This window comes from Calonectris borealis, chromosome 2 (assembly GCF_964195595.1).
Source record: "Calonectris borealis chromosome 2, bCalBor7.hap1.2, whole genome shotgun sequence".
NCBI classification, from domain to species: Eukaryota; Metazoa; Chordata; class Aves; order Procellariiformes; family Procellariidae; genus Calonectris; species Calonectris borealis.
The window spans coordinates 83316242-83343454 of record NC_134313.1 but is presented as its reverse complement, the minus strand read 5'-3'; the positions used below and the strand labels follow the sequence as shown (position 1 = coordinate 83343454).

Sequence of the window (27213 nt, the reverse complement as noted above, 5' to 3'; positions counted from 1 at the left end):
GAGGTCAGGAAAGTAGTACCTTTGCATATGTAACTATATAGCTGATACATGAGCTCAGTTTCAGGAGGATTTTTGTTGCATGCTCTTCGTGGAGATGGAAAAGCACACACAGCACATACTTAACAGCTTCCATCTGTATTCTAAAAGAATAGACTTTCAAAGCATAGAGGTGGATGTATGCCAAGAATTACACCAACCCATTAGTAATACTGGACTCTCCCACTGCATCCTCTGAGTCCAGTCCTCAGAGACCTCTTATCCTCTCTCGGACACCATTTGCTAACAATTACTCTATAGTAAAAGCATCCTGTTTTATGGATGAATTATTTCTGAGGCTTGATACACCATAAAATGTTATGAAAGAGGAAAAAGAAAGCTAATTTGATTCATGTACATTCTTTTAAGCAATCTATTGCACATTTAATAAATATATTTCTTCAAAGCCAAATGAGAACTCTCTCTACTCCTACAACCACCTTTCCTTCTCCAAAAACCAGCCCCCAGACGGTTAATAACTTCAGGATAAATTTTGATTTTGTAGATTTATTCCCTGGATTTCATCCATGAGATTTGCCTCTCAAATTTCCCAAGTGAAATATAGACTCAAATGATCCACTCAGGGACTGAAACACATACATCCTATTGTTTCTTCTAGTTCATAAGGTAACTGAAAAAAGATGTTATTATTTCCAATATTCAGTTCCAGACAAACTACTCAATACTCTTTTCAGCCAGATAACCATAAACAACTTTGATATTTATCCACACTTGTCTCAAATGCAGAGCATTTTTAAGTTACAGGAATGAGTGGAATTACCATGAGAATTGGTTTCCTCCTACCATCACCGCTGCTTTCTCCAGCTGATGTCAGATAAAGGCAAAAATACAATACTTATTTATTAATTTCAGTAGTTTCTTGCCAAGTCATTACTCAAAGCCCTATTCTCTTTCTCCCTAAATCTGAATGCATTTTTCCTCCTTCAGACTGCCTAAGTGGGGGAAAAAACTCAAATCATTAATTAAACAGGAGTACATAATTATTAATTGCACATGTACTGTAACATTTTAATGAAAAATAAACTTTTTAATTCCTTAAAAATTCTTTAAGCACAGTCGAAGCATCAGTTATTTTATTTTATGAATAAAATCATGCACTAGAGTACATTCTGAATATTCGCCTAAATCCCAAATTGCCAGTTTTAAGTTTGCAGTGGCCAGAAATACTACAGATACAATTTTTACTCTTTCCAGTTCAAGAGATGGCGTAGCTGTTATACTGAGGCATGCAAGTAAGCTTTGTTCCCCTGTTGTGAAAGGCTATTGAGCCTCCTTACAACATGGTCTGTACACATGGACATCTGTTTTTAAGAAACAGAAAGAGAACAATGAAGAATGTTTGTGAAATCATGTATGCTTGCCAAACAAGACCTCGTACATGCCTATGATCTTAATTTATGGTAATAACATGGAAAGCATGTAATAATATGGAAAGCATCTCACTGATCGGGATTGACTACACCCAGCATTTTATAAAACACGTTTTCTAAAAATTCTTTGGAAGTAAAAAACAGATAGGTCTGAGCCTGACTAACCACTGCAGCAACAAGAGTTCAAAAATGAAGCAAATGCGCGCCAGCAAAGACAGAAGAATGCAAAGCAAAGAAAGGGGAAAAGACTATTGCCGTGCCATTAACAGACCTCCAGCTGACTAAGAAGTCGTGGGTCTGGGTGAGCACTTGCTGTAAAATATTTTGCTGCAAAGCATTCTGCCTATCAATTATTATTTGTAATTGACTCCTTTCACATGCACCTCCCTCCAACATACTCTGTACTTGTTTACTTCTAAAGCTGGAATAATTGTTGTTTTAGGAAGTGATTGCACAGCCCTGGGGGCTACGGAGCCGCTTTCTGAGAACAGAGCTCTATTCCTGGGATCAGAGATGATAGCCTGCTAACATTAACTCCCTCTGGCTGGTACTCCGATACCCCATTATCTTTCGAGGAACTACTGAGAGTTACTACCATCCCACTGACATGCGACCCTATCTTCAGATGTCCCTTATAAGATTACTTTCCATTACATCAACACTGATTTCATGTTTGCAACCCTTCTACCATCCTCCCTCTCCTCTCAGTCCATCTGTAACAGCAGACTGGATACTAACAGATGAAACATGATTATTACTTGCCTTTTGCTGCTTATTTTAAGTACACGCACACAGCATACAGCAACAGGTATGTAAGACTTGAACCTAGTTGCAAACAACTTGCATCTGAAAAGGAAGCATCCCGGCAGCTGCATCAGCTCCAGACACTGAAGGTTAGCACTGTTTTGTCCTGCAGACATTTCAGATCGTTATGCATGAGAATCGAACTTGTTCTGCAGCAACAGTCCAAATGCCAAGGACAAATATTGTTTCCTGTTAAAATTACAAGGGAGGAGGAGGAGGAGAAGACCCAACAACAAACGAGTTTGACATGAACATCCTTACCCTAACCTCTGTGCTTCTCCAGTGGAGACTGAACAGCATTGCTTTCCTCTATATTACATTTCAGAATCAATGATGTGTCTAAATAAATTTCACACAGACCAATTTATTTCCCAACCACCCTTTCTTTTCAAGCTCTATTCCCAAAAACATTACTTCTCAACAACAATTTAACAGAAGTAAGCAATAGATATTAAACAATCTATGAGTTTTTGGTTTAGGAGCAACATTCTAAGAAAATTTCTGCTAAGCTCTTAGAACAAATTACTACTATTAATAACATTTCACAGAAGAAGAGTTACCATTTCTCATTTCCAGAGTTCAGCTAAAGAAAAAATAAAATAAAGCAGCACATGCATTTTACATGCTTTTTCTGAAAGAGCTTACTGTACAGCATCCCGGTAGTTTACAGAGCAGAGTCATTCTACAACTGCTCCCTTTCCCATACAGGTCCTTTCTGTTATACTCTGCATTTTTTGACTGGGGTCAGAGGGAGGAGAGAGTAGAGGCAGAGAGAGAAGGAGAAAAGAAAGCATCCTACTAAACTCCTGTGATTTGAAAACATTCCCCAACCAACCAACCTTCCTCCTCCCAGCCCATTATCTCTATTGCACATATTTGTACCTAAATCCAGGATCCAGTATTTACAGCCACTCGGCTGCCCGTTGCCGCAGCAGGTAGGATTTACTGAGTGAAGCGATCCCAGAGTGTCAATCTGTTTAATCCTGTTTGGCATGGTGAGGAGTCAGCCGTTTCAATACCCACAGCTTACAAATAACCTACTCGCCCGCACCCCAGGGATGTGTTACAGCTTCTCTTGGAGATGTTCACCCAGATAACATTACAAGCAATGCCATCAGATTGAGGAAGTCCCTGTTATCTTCTCAGTCTGGTTTAGCCCCCTGCCCTGCCGTCAGAGCAGCTCCTCTCTTCTAGGGATGCTCTCCTCTGACTCACTGAGCACAGTTCCAGTCTTTAAATTCACATGTGGGAATAGCCAGATGCAGCAGATTACACTCTACCGTAACTACCCTAATTGAGGCTCAAGTTGATCTTAAAAAACACAGCAAACCAGCTATTTTCCCTCTCAGCCTTCAGAAAACATACAGTCTAGTACCTCCACAAAGCTTTATAGTGACTGGCACGCACAAAACCAACCTTTAACACCTCCTTTTATTTTACAGTGCATAGTTAATTTTTAACGCTATTTATGGCTAAAGTCATAAATACAAAAAAGATGGACATCTTCCGGTCAGCTAAACCATGCAGCACTTGCGCTGTAACTTCCATTTTCCTTGACAAAACCTGTACCAAACAACAGATACTGCCCTTATCTCCATCTTCTCTTGAACCTTGTTTGTGAAAAATAAAAAAACCAAACACTAGAAAATCCACACCTTTTGATAAATTCATTTAAGATCTTGCCCTGCTTTAAAATGCATTTCAGATCTATTCATCTCTAAGCTCATATTCTGCAAGATAAATTTCCAGTTCACCATGCTGTCTTCCTGTTCAGTAAACTGAAACTGCATGTATTTTATTTTATCTATGCATTCTTCACCTAGCATGCCAAGCAAGCATTTGTCCATAAATATTCATTTATGGGATTTTTTTAGCTAAGCACTTTACAAACCTAGAAATTATGTTTGGTTTCTTCCCTTGAACACCTCATCATCTAATTTTGAAGGACATACAAAAAGCTACAATCACTAGATAAACAGCTATGAAGCCAAAGCAAGGATTAAATTTCTATAAAAACAGAAATTAATTGCTTTCATCATATTGTCATGAAAAAAGAGCCCTAAAATGAGATTGAACAAACAGTACTGTAAAATACACAAGCATGTAGAGGGAAAGAAGAAAATGAAGCAGTGAGAGGGTTGCCAATGATAATAACACAAACAAATGCATGTAATGCAAGGATAAATAGGAATTTTCTGTGGAGCTGATAGCATATAGGGTCCCAGAGTCAAAGAAGGCTTACCATAAGCACTTAGCACAAATTAGGTACACACACATTATCCTGTTTGCACTATTAAAGAGCTGTGCTCACTCTCCTCTTGAGACTAAAGTTTTGCTTTCTTCACATTTCTAAGGAAAGCCACCCGAAACTCTGAATTAGTTTCTTCTTCATAGCTTCCTGCACTGAAACCATTAATTCTGATTCCTTAACATTTTTCTTCTGACCCAAGGCGACTTTCAAATGACACTGAATTCCAAAGTGTGGGGGGAAGGCAGCAGAAGAAAAAACCCTCTTTCTTTAGGATAAGTGATTTTTCTAGTTTGCCACCTACAGTGAGACTTCCACTAAGGCTAGTTTATTCTTCATAAAATTGTAGAACATCTGAAAATGATTCTGGTTTCTAGTTGAGTAAGAAAAATAATAAATGAAACAATCCCTTTCCTCTATTCCCCAACAGTTCCCATGCACATCGAGCATACTAAAGAATATCCAGCCATTCTTATTGTAGTTAAACTCTCACATCTTTAACATTAAGAAAAAGTTAGTCAAGTTATCAATATAGCTTTGAAATAGCGATTTCCATACGTAGGAAAGCTTCTGACTAAAACGCAGTAAAATTTATACATAAAACTGTTTTTGGGTCAGTTTTGTTTTCCTTTTTAACTGCATATAGACTGACCTTATAACACCAGTAATATATGCAGGAAGATATTTTAAATGCTGTAGGAACGATTTACAGCTTGCTATTGTAAAACGTTCTTTCGTTTCTACTCAAATCAAACACCATTATTTTTAGGTTTTGTTTTGGCCCTTTCTCTTCTCAGAAGACAAATCTGATAAGTAAATCAAGGTGGTGGGGGAGAGAGAACGACCACATGAACCACTACATAAAGCATACTTCACAGGTTACATGGTTAAGAAGAGAGGATTATGGGTATGCAGCTGTCTTCGATGTATACAATTGTAAAAAGCAATTGCTGCGCAGCAACATTGGAGTGGAGACAGCAGACTCCACGGTAATGTGCTGCAAAGTGACTGTGGGTATTAGGTAAGAATTTGACTGAAAAACATCTCAGTGGGTATACTGAAACAATAGCTACAACTTTCTTATGGTGCAAGACAGAAAGCTCAGACCCGTAACTTCTCCTACTGAAGTATAAGCAAAAGGAAGATGACTTCTACATTACAAAACCAATATTTCTTAATTTAATATGCACAAACCATTATTTAGTACCAGTAACATCTTAGGTTAGACTTAAACAGCCAAAGATGTATCACAATTCTCAATTTCCATCTGAGACAGTGACCTGTATCAATATATGTAATTTTAAGCACAAACAAACAGCCTATTAATGACTTTCTACAGTTTACTTCAGGCTCTATCACAAAGCTCTCTTTGTCCTTTAACTCCATCAGGTTTTCTGTATTCCAGAGCCTTATCCTGCATTAGCTTTCCCTGTCTGATAGCCAGCTCTTCCTGTGGCTCCTCAAATCAGCAATTTTTTGTGGGAACTCATCCTCGGTAATAATGAGCCAGCCAGGTCATCTTAATTCGGCAGGCAAGAATACGTCTATGTGGAGAACACCTATAGGCAAAACCGAGGCTGGGCACAGAGCACAAGCTCAGCGCAGAAGAGGTTGAATTGCACAGCACATTCACAGCGGCACTGAGCTGCCCCAGCCCTCATCCTCTGCTTAAATATTCGTAGACCCCAGCCCAATGGGACAAAAAACTTTGATCAGATTCGCAAAAAAAAAAGCTCATATACTGACCCATGCCATTTGACAGCATTTAATAGTATTTTTTTTAAAAGGAAAAATTAACTGTTTTTTCACCTTACCTACGTAAAGCAGAAATTAGTTTTCTTGGCTATACATTTTATATTATTTCCTTTAAAAAAGTACAGTTACCAGCCTCATTTCTGAAAGCAAAGTACTGATGAAAGGCCCTTCAGACACCTAGCAATTTAAGACATTTCTCAGTTACTTAAACTTGTGACAAAGTAAGTGTCCAGTAAAAATTTTGTCAACGGCTATTTCATAAAGATTTTCAAATTCCAGGCAAAAGAGCCCTCTCACTTTTAAGACAGCATTTTGTAAAAAAGACTATATCCCAGTGAGTAAACAAAGAAACTGAAAAACCCAATTAGAAGAGCACTGTATATCCTCAATAGCAAGGTAGCACATACTTTGTATGATATACGTAAATGAAGCATCACACGCCTGTCTCTATTACTACAGTGAAGGAATGGGATCAACTTTCTGCAATTAATCTTGGGGCTCACTGATGGACAATGTCAAACTGCCAAAACCATTTCAAGGTATTAACATTTTGACAGCTCACCCTACCACAGAAATAACAGCTCATCAGTCTCTGCCATCGACAGACAAGAAATTAGCTTGCTACAGCTTCAACTTCTCACAAGTACCAGCTCCTGCCTGCAGCATCTGCAACCACCGTTTGCCACTGTATTAACCTCCCTATGGAAGTGCTGCCTCATCCGTGGGTACTATTACCCTTGCACATAAGAATGGAAACATTCATCCCTTCTTTTGTTTAAGATGACAACTGGAGTTAAACTGACTGCATTTCTCATACTCCAAGACATTTGCATGGTAATAGAAATAACAACTTAACTTATATTAGAACAAGGATAAACAGCATTCCTGCCTAATCTTTGTAAGGCCCCATTACATTTTGCACCATCTTAGGGAAAACAAGCAGAACAAGAAAGGGAAGCTAATAAAATGAGACATTTCAGTTTTAAACGCTTATTTATGTTGCTTTAGAGCCTAAAAAAGATGCCAAAGAGCCAACCTTTTTTCGTTAATATCTGCCTTCTGTGAGAAAAAAGTTTCAAAGACTATAGCATTAAAAACCCAGCTTCAAAATTCAATGCTGTTCTCAAGCAAATCTAAATCTGTGTTCTCCGGAATCTTCCCCCTCATATTCCAGGCCTTCCATTTACAAAATCAATTCATATATTTTGAAATCAGTACTACAAAGTTATTAAAAAAATTCTTGTTCGTCTTAAAAGTGGAGAAGCATATACAAGATAGTTGAGTGAATAGAAGAGTGAATTCTTTATTCAGTTCTGCCAGCATCCAAATGTCACTATTTTAAAACCATTTTTGAAGTGATCTATGAGACAAATGCTTTCATCATTTAGAATTGCACAGTTCTTACGATTTTGAGTCATGTTTCTGCATGTGGGGGAGAAAACATTCAGACTTTTCCAGAACTGTGCAGGACCAAAGACCACCCAGACCTAGGAGCCAAAGTTAGACATAAATCTGTAACTATTAAAATTCTTGAACTAAATTAACATTGCACAAACTAATAGGAATTTTATTTACAAGATGAATTTCCCATTTAAAAAAAAGAAAAAAAAAAATCAGACAGACTTTGCAATACAAATCCTATCTTTGGCAAGTTAGACTCTCTGCCTCACACCAGAATACTCTAACACAACCAAGAAATTGCAGAACAGCAAAAATGCATCAATAAATAAATCTGAGGTTCAGTCTTCAAAGGTGAGCTCCCACACTATGGTTAAAATTCTGAAAGGAGCCTAACTTTGCCTTTTCCTCAGCATACAATGTGTCCACAGTTTAACTGCTTGGAGCACAGCTGCGCCACTAGGATCTGGTTGCTTCAGCTCCGTGCACAAAGATCATCCTGTTCCCAAAAAATAGCCTCGCTGCTCCTCAGTCTCACAGATAACACTGCCGGTCTGCAAGGAGCGGAATCATTACAACAGTGGCTCTTTGGACTTACATTCAGCGTGTTGTTTCCTGTTCTTTACTACCAGTGCTGCCAGCTGCCAGAGACACTTTAAATTGAATCAGTCAGAAATTGTATTTTGCAGTGAATTGTGTGAACATCCTTAATGTGAGATTTCCAAGAATTCCTTTCAAAATACTGGGGTGTTTCAATCAAAAAAAAAAAAACAACCAACAACCACCTCTAACAAAACATGCAGGCTATCTAATTAGCTGGCAAACCTTGGAAAAGTATTTTTTGATTGAGGGTAAAGAGATATTTTCAGCTGAGTGATTAATAACTTTCTCTTCTACATCTTGGCTAAAAAGCATTTGTCAAGAGCAACTGATATCAAGACACTGAAGTACTCAGGCTTTAATTAAAAATATTGGGAAATGAACTATTTATCCAACTATTCAGTCACCAAGGCCAGGATTTAAACAAGTCGTTCCTGTCTCCAGCTTTGCAGAACATGCCCTAGCTGTTGCTCATGCCTACAGTAAGAAAGAGTATCAAAAAGCACATGACATCGTAAACTCTCTCCCATCTTAATCATTTGGCTACTATTTTCTTAAGTTTTTAATTCTGTTCTGTGCTGTAGCCAGGGAATTGGAGCCTGTATACTACTCCCAAGAATTAAGAGGCCTTTCAAAAAAATGATGAGATGGTTCAGTGTCTCTGGTCTTCTGTTTATCTGGAAAAGCTTTGGGAAAATTCTGACTCCTCAACACAGTCACCACTGCAGCCTGCCAAATCAGCTTGAAGGATCCCAGCCACTGTCAGCAAAACCACAACAAACCAGCTTCAGATAATTCAAACAAAATCTTTTGGATGAGTGTAAGGAATGTTGTTCCACATACATTCACTACTTAGCGAGGGGTGGGAGGGGAGAAGAAACATGCCATGCCTCATCTCTACATTGGAGAAAACAAAAAAAGTGTTCTAAGCGAGAAATACTTGCTGTCCTAATGAGACATACTGAAGAAACACTCATCTTTGACATGAATTTTATTACCCAAGTTACCCTTCATCATCCTTTTTTTTCTTCATTTGAATTTTCTGATGTAGTCTCCTCAATCAGATTTAAAAAACCCTTTCTCTTCCCTTCCCACTCCAAAGAAAAAAGGAATCAGCCTGTTGGTGTGAAAAAAAATCTGGTCAAAACAAGGTTTAATTTTCCAAACCAGTTGTAACTGCACATACAGGAGTTTGGATTCTTTTCAACATAAATCTCTTAGCTAATTATCTTAACTGGAAATGCATGCAGTCAAAGACAAAAGGAAACTCTAAGAATATATTCATCAGAATTGTTCAGAATATTGAATTATGTTCCTGACTTAAAATTCATTTCTTTTAAGTCACTTAAAAGGAAAATGAACAGTTCTAGTAACCAAACTAGGTCATTAAAAATAAAAGAAATGCTTTTAAAATTGGACACGTACTCCCTGTAAGAAATACTGATGCTGAAGTTCCATACATAGGCACCTGGAGGAACTGCTTCTGCAAGCTATGTGAGCTACCTGCTGGTTGATATTACTGACCGAAGCACTTTTCTTATTCCCCTCTACTAAGTTCAAATTGTACAAATGCATTTTGTTTAGTTACGAAGGGTTTTCATCAAGACCTCTCCTCCTATTGTCTCTGCTCAGTACCGCCTACCAGAAGTCACATCAGTAATAGACCAGGTTAAGTTGCACAGCACTGCTAGGTATGGCAGATGGAGCCCAGCCATGGCCCAACACCCTGCTGCTTCTGGAAGCAGGAAAGGCACATGGGCACTGGAAACACCTATCTGGATTTCAAACATTAGCATTTAACACAAAAAAAAAACCCCTTACATACTTTCACATAGATCTTAAAAGACACTTTAGCAAAATGAAGCAACCTTCACAATTCCACTGCACTACATCTAACAGGAGAGCAAAATCAGAAATGGGCATTCTCTCTCTCTCTCTCTGAGCCTGGATTTCACATGCTGCATTTTTGTAAATTATAAACACAGATTTGTTACTAAATAGATTTAAGTATATTTGGAGACTAGCTTTGCCATAGAGAGAAGAGAAAGAAAGGAGCAAAAAATCCACAGGACACGTTTATTATTCTACATTGCCTATAAGATGTCAAAACACAGAAACACTAGAAAACATGTACTGCCAAACAATTCCGCAAATGTGTGTGTTTCTGCACTGTAATTAACGTTTTTTTAGATCTACTCTGAATTTTAGATGTAGAAGAATTCAGTCCTGAGAAAGAGAAGACATTTCTGTTTGGGTTACACAGTACATATTTTACTTCCATTTAAAAGAAAGTTAGCTCTGAACCAAAAAACGAACAAGGTCACACAGTTCACAAAATTGAAAAAGGTACATTTTCTACAAATTTCACCACTTAATAGAATTATGAAAATGCAGTTACGGAATAGCCACCCTAATTCTATGCTTTAGATATTTCAGAAAGCAACTACACTCAGTTAAGACAACGATGCTCCTTTAGGAAAGCAATTAAAATTTAGGTGCAAGAAAATTTTTTTAATTGCCACAAAATTTTTGCACATTCTCTTTTCCCAGTTAGTTCCTCCTGAACAAAGGAAGCCGAAGTTTTAGATTGGTAATAATGTTAACTTCCTGAAGCACATAAAACGACCTAAACAGACTCTATATCCTAATACACATGCTTCTTGCTGACAAAAATATGAGGTTAGTATTCTTAAGAACTTAAACTTTTCCTAAGAACTTAAAACTTTTCCAAAAGGTAATACTGTCTTTCAAAACAGCACAATCTGACAAAACAGTGCTATCTCCTTCCGCAATTTAGAACAGTATTTTGCTTTATAAAAATAATAAAATACTTCTACGTGAAAGATGAGACTGTCAAAATAGAGAAAATACTTATTCTCAAATGCGTATCACTACAGAAATGTAAATGCTTCTCATCACCCCTACAACTTCAATAACAGAGTAAGGCCTTGTTATTCCACAAACAAGGAGAGCACAAAATAATACTACTAATAATTTAGTCCAGTTGTGAGGATTATAATCTCAGCATAGTTTTATGAAGATGATGTGAGCGAGCACTGGATCCCATAGCCTGGGCTTTCACTGAAGCAAGCAACCAGGATACAAACAGAACACAGCACGTGCCTCCAGGGTACAATCTGCTGTAGGAACCTTTTCTTTAGATGTTACTCTGGGCCTATAACCAGAGCTCTGAGCCAGTGGTTTCCAAACTGATTCTGGTATGACTGCATTTAGTCCTGCCACATCCTTAGGATGAAAGGATAAACACACCTAAGGCTGTTCTACCAAATCAACCAGCAGTTAGAGTGCATGCATTTTGTTACCCCTGAGACAATGAGAAAAGTTAGGACAAAACACACTAGGATGGACTAACAACCAAGTCCAGCCATGATAAAGAAACTCTCTAAAAAGATTAGCTACTGACAAAAATTTTAAGATACGTGGTTAATGATTTGGTGGTTTTCACCAATCAAGTTCTTACATTTAATATTGCCTAAAGCAATCCACTCACTCAACCAGTCTTCAGGATTTTGGTTTTTTGTGTTTTTTAAAAAAAAACTTTCACTTGATATACTTTTTTGCTAGTGAGCCCTGCTTTCTTTCTCATTCTCTTTCAGGATGTTTTTCATCACTATAAATTCCCTACATTTGACATTCCTAAGTATCCTCTCCTCTTACCAATAAGGGGAAGAGCAACAGCTTGAACTTAGACCTTGACAACCCCATTTGCTTCCATGTCCCTTAAGCTTTTCTGTAGAAAGCAACAGATGGCCATTCAGCTTTACTAGTTCCTCTTTGCAGGTGGCTCCCCTAGCAGCTTTCCTTTCTTGAAGGATATTTGCAGGTTCTTACATGCAACTAGATTTCCCTAGACTCTGTGTTTAAGGAATCTCCATATCACTAATACTTTAAAGCTTACGTTAACAAATGAACATATGCCTACTAAGTCTATGATCACACCCAGCGCAGCGCAACAAGAATAACTAGCGCTTTTCATGAGCAGAAATACTTTTTATGATTCTTTTCCATTTCTTACATGGAACAAATATATTTTGGGGCAAAATCTTAAGCATTTCTGATATCCCCACAGACACTAAGGGGGTCCAAGACTCCAGGAAACACTTAGAACATAACAAGTCCATGCTGGCAATTCTAACTTTTAGCGTAGGATCATAGGATAACTCAAGCTGAAAGGGGGCCTCAAAAATCCATATAGTCCACCTTCTGCTCAAAAGGATGAGTCAGTTATGAGATCAGACCAGTCTGCTCTTGGAAACCTGAAATACTTTTAACCGCTTCTTGTAACAGGGACTATTTTTGTGGCATCGTAAATGGTTAACATGCAGTAGGTTGGACACAGCTGGTTTATGACCACAGGGAAAAAGACTACAGGATTCTGGTCATCAAGGACAACTTGGTAACAAGCTTACCTAAGATAGTGTTTACTATTATGCCTGCCTGTTAGTTATATGAATGTCTGTTAACCATTATACATCCATCCTAGAAAATGCATACTGCAAATTTCTGAAAAGCGTTATGAGTACTTTTCCTGGGATCATGAAGTGGTTTTATGGTGCTATTTACTTTCACAACAGCCTCTTTTACACCTCTTTTACAGCCTCTTAGTTTGCTCTAAGAATTCCATCACTTATTTGTGTAACTTCCATGTTAGAGAATGATGAATTTAAGTTCAATAGTCATCCCAGATAGAGAAAAATGTCTTGCTATTTGTACTCAACTCAAAGCTAGGAGAAAACACAAGCATGTCCCAAACTGGAACTACACCTTCATCAGTGAATATTCACTCAAAAAGTAGCAAAACACTGCATAATGAAGCGGTGATTTGAAACTAATGCCAACAACTTAAGGGGCATCAAGGGCATCTGTTAAAAAGCTTCTGATACAGAAGCTTTTTATATATTGCGTTAAAAGTGATACAGCATTTCTGGTTTAGCATGCATAACAGAGGCTAGTATTTTACTATCTGATTGCAGGAAAAGTGAAATGAAGTAAATGGGACACAGACTTTCAGCAGCCTCCTCACAAAAACAGAATTGAAGGAAGTCAGTGGAATGCTAAATCCTGCTACTTCCATCTGCAGGCAGCGATGATGGCAGATGATGTGATGTAATGTGATGATGTCCTGAAAGATGCACAAGAACATCAGCTCTAGCCTACTCCTCAACAATTTTCTCCTCTCCACTAAACACAAAACACATAAGTACCCCTCCCAATACCGAGTTTAAGAATATGAGACACAGCAGCAAAAGCGCCAGAAAACTAGAGAGTCGGAAAAAGAACACAAGACCTTATGGACACTGTCAATATCATACAGTTCTGAGACAGACGGAAAACGCATCAGGTAAAATTACCCAGATGGTCCTTGGAAATCAACAGCCACGCCAGCTGCAGAAATATCTCCTTGTCATCTGTCACAAACAAGGCAGTTACCACACAGCTGTGACAACTCCATGTCTCTAGGAGTACTCTCCTGTCCAAATAGGTGTCCCTGGCCCCGCTCTCCCTGTCCCTCACCACCCTGCCAAGCTACTTACTCATTCAAATGGAAGAGAAATTCTCTGGGTTGCTCTCAGGTGCTCTTCAGATTTACTTAATCCAAAGCAAAATATGGGTAACAAAGACACCCTCAAGAAGTAATTCTCAACACTGAAGCAACTTTTTCAACAGTTTGTTGCACCTGAAGAGGGACAGTTAAGGAAAATAAACACCACTCCAGGATGTTGTTCTTCAATTACAACACATGAACAACATTTGCAGGATATGATTTTAGTTTGTACTCTGCTCTGCCTCAAAACCTTGGTTAGAAAAAGAAACTGCTGTCAGAGAAAGGCTAATTGCAAACAAAATAATAACTCTCTTGGGAAATCTAAAGCCATCAGAACTGCTGGTTTATATCCACCTTCTACCTCCCAAAGATCAGCTGTGCAAATACATCTGTTCTGAAGCAGATACGTTTTACACACCAATTTCCTTTCCAACTATGATATATAAGAGAAATGTATTTGGCAGTTGTCTGGGACCAAAAGTACATTCAAGCCAGTATTATAAAATTTCTTCTTTTTCCTCAGCTGTAATACTGAGCTCCTAAGCAGGGCAAAAAGCTTTCCTTACCTATGTACCAGAAAAATTAACCACATACTTATGCCTACAAATAGAGTCAGCAAGGGAAATACAGATATATCTGACAGGTCTTCCTGGGGTGGGTTACAATACAAGAATGGTACAGGAGTTAAAGGCAGGTTTATGCAGAAGTCAATCCTATGATGTTTCAGGGCACATATAAACTTGATTTAGAGAGAATTCTTCTAGAAGTTCAAATTGTGAGATTCTTTGAATCTCCTTATCTAGTTTAGGACTGCACAATGCCAAGGAAGCAATTCACACACACTTCACTGTTTATTCAAGGCTGAATTAGAATTTGGCTATTAACTATGACCATCCGATATAGTTCGGCTATAAAGCTCAATGCAAAGATTATGATCTAATGGACCACAGTCAATTGATCACATTTTATTTAAGTTTACTTATGCTCAAACCATGTTTTTAACTGCAAGCTCAACTAAAACCACAAGGTGGGAAAGTCAGGACAGAGAATTCTTGTTTTACTTTATACTGCAGCTATTTTATTTACCTGGACTAAAGCATGAGAACATGTTTGAAAAACCACACACACACGAAACCTAAATTCAAACTATCTTTGCCACTATTAGACTAGTAATGCTTTTTGGCAAGATATTTATGATTACATGGAAGTTTATGATTTATTAGGCTTTCAAAACAACTGATAATTGCGAAGTTGAACTTCAGCTATTAAAATGCCTGCACCTCTGTTCAAGCTGAAGCCTGCCTGATAAATAAGTTGAACTGACACTGCATCATGGCTTTTACAATTTTTTGCTAATTTAGACGAGCGGAGTGTGAAATCCAACTGACTGCTCAGCTTTGCCTCCTGTGAGCTCCTCATAAGGCCTTCTATTAGCTGGTTATCTGGATGGGCAGCCTGTTCTTTGGAAATTTTATGAAGAGGTAATTGATTCATCACGAAACAGAATTTTTAGATTAACATTTAAGCGTCTTGTACAGCTACAACATATTCCTCGATACCACTTTCTGCATGTGATCACGTCTGGCTGTGTAGCAGAAGCAGATCCCTTTCTGTATGGTGCCCTGGAAACTACAGTCCCCACTTTTTGCCACATGGCCCCAAGGCAACAAGGCAAAGCAAGCACCGTACCTACTCATTGTTAGGAGTTACTTTCCCTGCTGGCCTGGGCTGAAACTTTCATTTCCTGCAGCTGCAAACGCTGTCAGAAAGTCTCACAGGCAGCGCTTTGGCTCGGAGCCACGGGTGGGGATCCTTTTTCCTTACACATGGCCCATGCTTCGCTTGCTTGCAGTCTCAAAACAGCAAAACCTCCCCTTCTACAGCCTCCCTCTGCTTGCAAGCAAACAATTGCTGCCCAAGTCATCCTGCTTTTCTTCCACTACCAACAGGGAGTCCTTCTTCAATTATTCAAACTGGATTCCCATTTTACTTGATCAAATTCTGCTGCTGCTGCCATCTAGACCTTCCTCTTCCTACGTAACAGTATTTGGACTCAACACGGAAACACTCCGTTTCTCAATCGCAACTTTCAAACCTCTCAATTGTACACAAGATGTTTTACCTTTACTCTCTCCCCTTCCCCTTTCATCTAAAATTAATATTCTGAAGAGAAAGTCTCCAGCTGTGCACGAGCAAGCTTACTTAACATAACAAATTCAAGACACGGTTTTATCCCATTCTGTTGCCTATAAAATATCTCTCTCTTCTGGGGAAGCATCTTTAGATCACCCATGCAATTTTTCTTTTTCTTAAATCCTGAATAGGAGGTCCCCATACCAATTCAAGAGCAGCTCTGGCTCCGCCAACATCTGCTCTACATCACTCCTTCCCATCTTCCAGGTGTAGAAAAGGCCTTCCTACACAGCTCTTTAAACAAATCTGTCAACCTTTGTCTTAGAAAGCATCAGCTGTTCAATCCTCCTTATTATGGTAGATTCTTTGAGAGATACTACAGTTGGGGGGGGGGCAGGGGGAAAGACTGCTGACATAACATTTTTCTGTTTAAGGCACCAGTCAGGACAGTATCCTGAGAGTAAAATCAAAAGCCAGTGTTCAGTATTGCAGTGGTGAGTGGTATGTCACCATGTTACTATGACATCGCCTACCTTTCAGATCTGAACAAACCTATACAGATACCTGGATTATAAGAATGTACAAAACAGGCAGACATTGTACCTCCAGGTAAACCAAAAGATTTCTGTGGCCAAGTTTTGAACCAAAAAGATAGCAACATGAATTGCAGTTAGATGTGGTCCCACAAAAAACTGTAACTTATAAAGATGACATGTAAATGTAAGCCTCATGAGCAAAGACTTCTTGTAGCCTTTGTAGCTCTCCAAACAGTAGCATCTACAGAAGGAATACGATGGACTATCACAAATTCTTCAGACTTCAGAAGAAGTTGGAAGGTTGGAAAAGACAGTGAACTTGTGATCTAAACAGGCAAGAGATTCACAAACAATTTTAAATACCTGCCAATTTTTCTGAGCTTACAAGTTCAATTTCATTGTACTGAATCCTGTCCCCTGCCCTTTACCCAAAGCTCTGTGGCTGTGTAAATGCCCTGCAACAAAGGAAAGAGAACTGCACATATAAAAAGGATGTACCACAGAATGAAAAGAAACCCTTGTTAAAAAAAGAGAGAAGCACCAAATAAAACAGGAACATTCTTTCTCCCCCACACCCAATAACGTGGGGAATCATGCAAAAAAATTTGTTGCCTTATGTATTACTTGTGAAAAACATGTTCTTCCAAAGCTAGTAATTTATTTTTTGTAGCGTGTACCAACTGTTATTCAACCTCTTCACTACCCACTTGTCTTTTTTTCCCCATTATAAAAGGGATTTAGATTTAAAAAAAAAAAATGTACTGTAAACTCCATGTCAAATTGATTAAATCACCCAAATAACTTACAAAAATAGATTTGATATCCAGCAGAACGAGCAAGAGGTCTGGAACCTGCAATCAACCCTCCCCCTAAATGACTATCCACCTAGTGAATGTCTTTTTTCTATGTAATGCTTTCCCAATACTCTTAACAAAATGTTTGTTTTCTTAACTACTATAAAATTTTAAAGATTGAAGATACTGTAAATGTGGGGTTTTTTTTAGCCATTGATACTGATTAGATATTTAAAGTAATACACATTCTTAGAGGACAAGTAACACCTACACTAGGTGTTATCACCTAGGCAAGTGATAAGGGTCATTTTTGGGGCTGTCTTCTAACATGAGAAAAAAACAACGTTACCTTTCAGGTTGACAGATAATATGTGGATCAACAAGGAATGACAAAGATCAGCTGTCAGAACTAGGCTTCACTGAACATAATTTTTGCTTTAATAATCTTTCATGTTACCCTACTTCGGATAATCATTTCAGAGTATTTAAGGCATTAAATACCACCCAACATTTCTGTACTCAGTGATGAAATGTGGTTTTACACAACTTCAGAACCAGCTGTAAATTAGAGGAGGTTTGCCATTTCAAAATTTTGAAGCTCACTTCACCTCTGATATGCCATGGTTTTCCAACTTGTTTAGTTGGCAAACGGTATTGATAAACACTGTTGGAAAGATCGAAATTGTAGGGTCCATAGAACTGGAAGGAATGCAAAACTCTTCACTTGCCAACAAGCCATTTGTATAGGCTAAGCACTCAACATCCAAGCAGCTACCCCCACCACTTCTGATGGTGATCACCTCCCTTTTTCCTTTGGAATTACATTAAAACCTCTCTCTCCCTGAGCCTCTCACAACAGCTTGCGATGCCAGACATGCACAAATGTCACATTCGTGTCTACTGCACGTGGCTTAGCCTGTGAACTGTACAGAACTACTCAGACCTGATGCTCACACTGCGAGCCTGACATATCACATGTATTTTCAGACCTAAAACCTCCAGAGGGCAATATCCTAATTTGTTGAATCATCAAAAACTCTGAAAGTTTTACTGAATTATGGTCAAAAAAAGAAAAAAAAAAAAAAACCAAACCCTGTATTAAAAAGACTGACGTTGCAGAATCAAGCACTAGAAATCTTGGATATATAACATATAAGAGTTGTCCACCCGAATACATGGACTGCCTTAAATTATGTAAGTCATTCACTTGCTCTTTGTTATGGCAGTTGTGTTTTCTGTTTTGTGTTTTTTTTTTTTTTTTTTAGGAATTCATACATCAATCAATGCCCACAATGAACAATTCTGAGAATATCATCTAATTGTTTTTCCATTCTTCTGATTAGCTTATTCCCCAATGCCTTATTCAAAGATCTTTAATCAAATGCAGCACTTGAGAATGAATAATTACTTTGTGGGATTGTCTGAGATACTTTTCACTATGGGGGGAAAAATAAAATCAAAGCACTCCACTAATTTTGCTTAATTTTTGTAATCCCTCTGTGAAATGAACACTATCAACCTCTTTCAAGCAATAGGAAATTGAGGTAGAGACCGAAGTCAAACGTATCCAACGGTTTCAAGCACCCAGTCTGAAGTTGTTTGGTTTTTTGCCTTTTTTCCCCTCCCCAGATTACTTAACATTATATAATAGTTTGCTTGTTCAAGACAGTTCACACTGACTTCAGTCACAGTCACATGCACAGGAAACTTTACAAATCAAACATCCAGCTCCTAAAGCCTGACACCCAGTAATGTGGGAATAAACAATTAGCAGCTGCTTCTTATCAGCTGGCATTTAGATGGCATGCCATAACATCCCACAAGAAGGCTGTGACAAAGGCAGGGACAGAAGTCACTTCTGAGGCTGCATTCAACCCTGCAAATCATGCTCATTCTAGCAATGGCCTTCTCTTCTACTTCAGTCTCCACAATTAATATAATTAATTAATGCTCTTTATTACAAAGCAACATGTTGAACAGAAACTAAAGTAACTTTACAATGCTCTGCCCTATTTTCCCCAATCAAACACTAAAGGAAAGAAAGCAATACAGGTTATGTCCACGGGTTTGATTAATAAAAGTAACCTCTCAAAGACAAAAACAGCTCTGTCTCTCTCTCAGGAATCTGACAGGCTCAATGTTCTTCGTATAACATATATTGTCCAGTACAATCTGCCTCTCCTAATAAAATTCTCTGCATTCAAAGGTGAAGTCCCTTAGCTCCAAAGGAAATTGGATTTATCAATTATGTGAGTGTTGTTAATAAAAAAAAAAAATCCTATTGACATTTCCATGATTTCACCCCCTAGTCAAAGGAAAAAATGTTTCAGTAATACCTAACTATATTTTCCAATTTTATCATCAGAACAACTGCAAAATTCCTCTGTCCAAACTGTTATAGGACACAAGAGGATGAAAAAGTATTCCAAATATACAGCTCAGTTTTTCAGACTTCCCCTCCCAATCGCCCTGCTTTCAGGAAGTTCCTGCTGTGCATGCTCCTAATGTAAGAAACACAAACTCTCCCCTCTTTTAGCCAAGCACATTTATACAGTGTCTGAAAAAACTGGGAAAAATTGTTATGTGATAGCTGAGATGGACTGCATAATTGAAAAATGTGTGGTTATATTTATGAAAAACTCTCCAAACCCAGAATTTTGTGTTTTCGAAAACAAATTTTCCGCAACACCACTTTCCTGCTGATCTTGTTACTTGCAATAACAAACTTTTTGAAATGCATCTTTTCCTCCAGCATGTGATGGAACACCTTCTAATGAACTGTTTTTCTTGGGGTGTTTTTTTTTGGTGTTTTTCTTTTTTTTTAAGTTCACATTGCTTTCTGTTCACAGGCTGCAAACTCAAGTAGTTTCAAATGAAGCAAGCATAACAAACTACTCTGAGCCTGGGGAGTTTACAGAGCCAAAGGACTACAGCATGCCAAAGTCTTAAAAACTTTAAAAAAATTATCAGTTTTTTGTTGCACCCTTCAGGGGCACATTCTTTCATGTATCTGAAAAAAAACAAAGTAAAATTTCAGAGCTGCTCTGGGAAAAAGGGATGAATATGCCACTGCTACTCTGGAAAACTCAGTTAAGTAAAATAGAGAAGTCCAAATAGCCAACTCCTGTGCCACGGCGTACAAATGCGTGTATTTACCTTTTCCATCGCTGAGCCTGATGTTGTCATGACTTCTTACTGCAGGGTTTCTAGGAGCCATTGATATTGCATGCTGGAGATTTTCTTCCCTCCCCCCTTTTGGCACACGACAGGTATAGATTTTCCTATCATCGCAGCTTGATCTAACTTTATATATAACTCTGTTCACCAAGACATAATTTGCTTAAAGGTCTTCCCTGTCTTCAGCCACATTTTCCCTTAACACGGAGAATTGCCGACTGCTTATTTCGGAATAGACAGTGTGGCTGCAGGTCGCTAAAAGCATTGTGTTTTATCTAATTAAAAACGAGAAACCAAAACAGCGCAAGAACACCAAAGTGCCTGTCTATACAGTACTCCCAATTACCCAAAACTCGCGCTGCTGACGATGAGACTTTGTTTCCATCAGTTCTTACCTTTGTGGTTAAAAATCCCCTCCATCTCCATACTACTGCGAGAGTGAGCGATGCAGAGGGACCCGCAGGGGACCAGGCCTTCTGCAGCTGGGGACCGATCTGTGGTTCGAACCAGACACCAGTCGGGCTTGTCATGGGGCCTCTCCAGGACCTCCACCGTCTGCCCACGGCGGATTGTCAGCTCATTACTGTTGCAGGCGGTGAAGTCGTGGATTACCACCGTCAGCTCGCACCCACCAGACAACTGTGAGGGGAAAAACAGGAAGGAGAAGCCAGATGAATGCTTGTTATCAAACCATTCGTCACGCACCGTTACCTATTTAGGATTCCTGGCAGGATTCATATTTTGGATGAGATAGCAAGCTTCTGGGACATTCCACATTGAGAAGAGATCATTTCAAAATCGGGCAGTTCTGGCGTTTTAGAACAGATTTTTAACTCTGCTCGTCTCTGCATATGCTCAAAGCACACCAGTTGTGACAGCGCTGGGCGGAGGATTTAAGCGGTTTTTCTTGCTAGACTGCTCCTTACCCCGAGAGCTGAAGTAGCAGTCGCTTCAGAATATATTTTATGGGTCATAATTGGCAACAAAAAGCCAGATATTACTAAATACAGTCACTCATGAGCTTTGTTATCTTGCAAATTCAAGGCAGAAAGAGGGACCTTTTTCAAATGAGCTTACCACCCCGCTCACAGTTTACTTCTACATATGCAGGTCCAGGATACACCACACGTAATTATAAAAATCAACATAAAAGTTCTTCACATAAGTTTCCCAAATACTTAACTATTCGATACAATATCCACATGGGCTTACAACTTTCATATTTTTGCTGATTCCTCAAATAAAAACACACAAACTTGAATTAAAAGCATGCAAGCTCAGGGTTTTCCTCCCCCTCTTCGAAACACTTCATTAGAATTACTTTGCCTAAGCCTACGTTTCCTCTCTTTGATTGTTTCATCTGCTTTGATGTGAAATGAAAATTATTATCAGAACTTTGCAAAGTTCCCAAGATTGCTCAGCGCCAAAGCACCCATCCAACTTAAGCAAACAGCCTGGGAATTCCTTCTCCTTCCATACGGCAATGGCATTCCAGGCTATTTCAGCTTTTCATGTGTGCATATTTCTATAGGTCAGGCTGCTTCAGTGCAACATTCATATCAGATCTCAGCTGGTAGGCAACTTCCATGAATTCAGTCATTTTGAACCAAGCCAGTAAACTTCTTCAACTCAGCGAGGTAATCCTGCAATGCTTCTACGCTGACAAAGGAGGACAAATACCCGGTGAGAGTTCCAACTGCAGCAAATACAGAAGCATGTGCTACACCAATGTACTGCACCGTTCCTGCCACGTTATTTTTGACTATTACGTTTAGGCTCTTACATGGCTGCCAGCTACATCCCATGAGCTTTAGGAAAAGAAGATAAGAGACCGCATTGTTACTTATTTATTAGTTTTCATTACAAGCCTGGAACTGAAGCACCAGACAGAAACTTTTCTAGGATAACACTGTTCGTTATCAAGCAAGAATTTTAGAGCAAATGACAAAACCACCAGTAAGACTCAAAGGCTATTTCCAACCTTCTCTTCCTCAAGCCTGTAACATAACTCCTAGCAGATGGTCCACAGTAAATCCAGAGCTTTCCCATGGTCTCTGCCTGCTAATCTCACCAGCTACCCTTGCTTGTGTGTACACACAAAGAAGAAAAAAGTTTTCTTGGGGGAATGCAGGGGCCAAAAAGGGCAGAAAAGCCTCACACATCTAGCGTTTAAGGAAGATAAATCAGGTTGCACCCATTTCGATCCAGGCTAAAAATTAATCACATTGCTTCTACTACATCTCTCCAGACAGCCCCAATACCCAAATTACAGGGGGGGTACATCTTCAAAACATGCTACCTCCTCCCTCATTAAAAAGTTTCCTGTTCCCTTATACTCTTTCTCCATATTATATTAGTTTTCAGTCCATGCAAAACTATGCCAAAGGGGAAAAAGTAAAGAGCTTTCCCTTGTTTTCTGGTATTGATTTATGTTACAGCCTTCTTCTGACAAACTCAGAAACAATTGAAACCATCTGTATGCCTGATGGGGACTAACTAAAAAGCTGATGAAGTATGACTTCACAAGGTGTCCAATGCAGACCAAATTTTTCTCAGGACAGTCCGTATCTGTCCCCAGTCAGTGCAAGCACCAAGACAGTAACAAGTTGACACTTTCCAGAAACTGCATCTAGTCTTTGTATTTTCTCCTAAATACCTACAGGAGCATAGCTTTCGTGCTCTGCTTGCTTTCCTGACCCTTCACTTCCTACAAATAGAGATTAAAATATACTTTGCGACGAGTGCAACAGTCACATGTTTTTGGCTTTAATATAGAAGTTATTTCTTCTCCTTCCCCTAATTAAAAAAAAAAAGTAAGATCTCAGATTTTATGTTCACTAATTTTTTATATAGTATTAAGCTAAATGAAAAAAAAAAGGCTGTCAGTGGCTATGTCAGAAACTACTAAAGTATAAAAAAATCCCAGTTTTCCAAACTGCGTGGGAATCAGATATCATAGCTGATCAGTATTCCACTGAAATTCAGTATTCAATCACACTTCAGTACAGTGTGTAAGACGCTTCCCGCGCGCAATTGTTAGTTCTACACCATCCTCAAACATGCACTAATGCTGTTAAATGCAACTTAGCGCAGGACTTCTCCACTGCTGCCTAACATACTGAAAACAATGATGTTCTCTATCCAGCACACATCTACGTCATCATGGAGAACTGACCAAAAAAGCATTTACCAATTTTCCCCTCCTTTGGGATAACAACCCTTCTTTCTCTCTGCAACAGTTATGGTTAGGAAATGCTGCCTTCCTCTTTGTTTCGTTGCTTGTTTTCTCTCCATAACACACTTTCTGAAAGCAGTTTCATCTTTCGCACTGATTAAATGCGGTTGGACAGCAAGGAGTGTCTGTGATTAAGCGCATTGCTCAACAGCTGTTGTTGGACAGCTTTGGCAAGGCTCTCTAGGCTAGCTGGAGGGAAGAGCAAGAGGCGCAGCAGAACAGGGAGACTGACTTGCACTGAAGAGAAAAGAGTTACAAACCATCTAAATCCAAATTTAGGCTGAACAAGGGCTTTATATACTTTATCCATCCTTCTCAAGAAATGCTTTATGTAAACTGAATTAATCATGCATGATAAAAATAAATGAGGCTATGTCTGAAACATGGAAACTGCAGAGACAGAGACGAGATGAGAAACAAAAGCCAGACAGAAATAGAACCGCAGATTAAAAAAGGCGCAAGGTTTAATTAAACAGCTTATCATGGGACATAGTGTCTTGCTGTTGCTGAAATTAATGTTAACCATCTATGTTCATCTCTCTGGGGCCTTTTAATCACTGTCGCTTGTCGAGAGAAAAAAAAAACCAAAACACATAACACACTCACTGAATACACTCTTAGCATAGGTTTGCTGAAGTCAGAGACACCACACCAAGAGCTCATCTGCCACCATTATCTGGGAAAATCACCACTGACAAGAGTTTTGCCACATACAACGGCCTTTACATCAGGCCATATAACCTCCTCTCAGGACTGCAAATTAAATTTACTGTCCCATGGTAATTTTACATTGAGGAGAAGGGAAAGGAAAGAGAGCAGCTAATAAGATTTCTCAATTATTTCAAGCATGAAAATCTTTAATCCCCTTTCAAAATGGAAACAAGTGCAGTGTGGGAGGAAAGAAATGGGAGACACACAAGAAGTCTGTCTCAAATAAAGAGTATTTTGCTTTGATCAGGTAGATGCCCAGGCTTGGTTTCTGACTCTGAAGAGGCGTATACTCAGAGCCATGTCTGTTTTTTTACTAGCATTTTTTCTGCTGATGGGAGCCTTTTCTCTCTGTGCTCTCAGCTGGCAGAACTAAATACTTGGTTGTCTCCTGCTGCTTCAGTCCTTTTTCTATTTTCCAAAGTACTACACACAAGCTTAAAGAAGCATGACAATGAAATGCAACTTCACATAGACAGCAGTACAAAGTGTTACCAGCTGGGCACAAAAGACAATTTGTTAAAAATAAAATATTGCTCCACTGACCACCCAGAACAGCTTGCATGATTCCTACTATTTAGGATAACACCCTATGACAGCTCTTCTTCTAAAAGCCTCTCATCTTCTCAGCTACCAAAATAGTAGTTTGGATTACTTCACGTTTCTACCAGCTCACTTAATACATGCATGAAAAGACCTATCAGACCTACATTGTTTCCTTCAGCCTCCCCATTTCATTTCCTATGCATTGGATCAAGTTCAAAAGATGACACCAAAATCAGTTCAAGCTCTGAGGCTAGGAATTGTTGAAAGGTGGAATGAATGGGCCAAGTGTCATCTCTTTTATTCGTTAGCCACCTAAAATACTGGCTACACAGCTACAGAAGGTGGATGGAAGGAATGCTGCAAAAGGTGAAGGGCGAAATATTTACTGAGAAGGGTACAATAAGGGCACTCATTCAGAAAATTGAGATGCTTTGTCAGAGTAGAAACCTCCCCCTCAAAAAATCTTGTATTTCGCTCTGGACTCCATTATACCTTCCAATACTTCAGGATGGGTCAGTGCTATGGATGTATTTAGCAACATGGATGTCTTGCAATATGAAGATACACCCCATGATATTAAAAACAGGCTGGAAAGGGATCTTAAGTTACCGAAGTCCACTTCTTTCTCTACCTCTAGAGCATGATCAACTATCCAAACTGTTCTCAAAGATCTCCAGTTATGGAAATTCCCCAGCCTTCACAACTACTCTGCTCTAGGGCTTCACGTCTTCATACCCATAAAAAAAAAAATATTGCAATCTTTTATTAAAGATAAGTCGTTTGATCTCATCCCATCCACTGCAAATATGGGTAAAAGGCTGGTCTGTAACTCTGTGTAGTAGCTTTTTTACACACTTGAAGACCTGAAGCTCTTCCTCCTGCCTTTTTTCTTTACACTCATTAGTCCCAACTCTTTATCTTGCCTTGTAAGTTATGTTTGGTAGATGTCTAATCAGTCTTTTTTTTTTTTTAATTCTTTCCCCTGGAACTCTTCCAACGGCCCACTAATTTGCTAAAATTCTGTACTCAAAACTGGATGCTGTATCTAACAGAGGCCTTATGAGTGCTGAGTAAAGACTGAGGACTTTGTGTCCTACAGCTCAGCATCCTATTTCTACAAGCCAATATAGGGCTCCTTCCCCCCCCCCATAATTGCATCACACTGTTAAAATAATAAACAACTTGTGAGTCTCTATAGCTTCTAGATCATCTTCTCAAAATACTGTTCAATACTCTGTTTTCATTAGTAGTTAACTATTTCCACCTATTCACATTAGCTCAAATGTGTTCCTATTAAATTGCATGGTATTTTGCCAATTAATTTCTCCCATTTGCCAAGACGATTCTGAATTCTAATTCCGCTTTCCAATATAGTTTTCAGATGACATGAAGCTGGGAAGGATGTCAGCTTTATAAACATATGGCCTATTGCATCATCCCAGTCATTACTGAAAAGCAACATGCAGCGGTGGAGCCAACAATCAAAAGTTACAATGCTAGCCCAAAAAGCCAGGGTGGAGGAGAAAAAAGCTAATCATGAAGTTATTCTCTGTTGTTAAGGCATTTCCAATTATGTCAGAAAACAGGATGCAAGGAAAGAAGCTCATCTGGACAATACTCAACCACTTACTACCAAGACTAAGGATTTTTAGCTCTTTCAAAGTATATCTCTGAGGACGTCAGAAGGAGTATTGAGTTGTGGGTAAAGGATTTAATTCTTGATATTCTCCCTGTGTAACAGCTTAGCACTTCTAACCAAAACATTTCTTTTAAAAGAAACTGTCTGAACATATAATTGGAGAAAATAAAATAATGGTTTTACTTGGCTGTTGATTAGTATGACATGTTTGCTATTTGTTGTCTTTTCTTAATCACAATAGTGGATACACATGAACAGAAAAATGTTCAGCAATAGCATAATAAGTGATACAGTGCTAAACATTTTTACCACTTAATTAACACTATTTTAAATTACTTGATATTTTCAATGTTTCTCAATTTGGAATCCCAGCTCAGTTTGGGACATGCTTGAAATTCGACTGAGGAGTTCCTGCTGCTCCATCTGGCTAACCACATCAACAGCACCTAAAATTCCTAAAACTGTTTCACTCCATCTCTGTAAGACATTCATGTGTCTGCAAGCTTCTAGGCTGAGAAAACAGAGTCAATTTTAAACCCCAAATGGATTGCAGCTAATGAATTTTCAACATACAAAGTAAGAGATTACTTCAGATTCAGCAGGAGTGTTAAGATATACTACAGAATTCACTGGCCTTCAGCCTGTTA

General features: G+C 38.8%; 1 protein-coding gene across 7 annotated transcripts in view; it reads right to left on the bottom strand.

Annotated features, from left to right (window-relative positions):
- The window catches only part of TRIO (trio Rho guanine nucleotide exchange factor), a 265761-nt gene that overhangs the window by 49743 nt on the left and 188805 nt on the right, over positions 1–27213 (bottom strand). For all 7 annotated transcript variants that reach the window (XM_075142475.1, XM_075142469.1, XM_075142472.1 and 4 more), the window contains one exon: positions 20834–21077. In XM_075142475.1, the coding sequence (XP_074998576.1) occupies positions 20834–21077 (244 nt within the window). The remainder of the gene's footprint in view (positions 1–20833; positions 21078–27213) is intronic.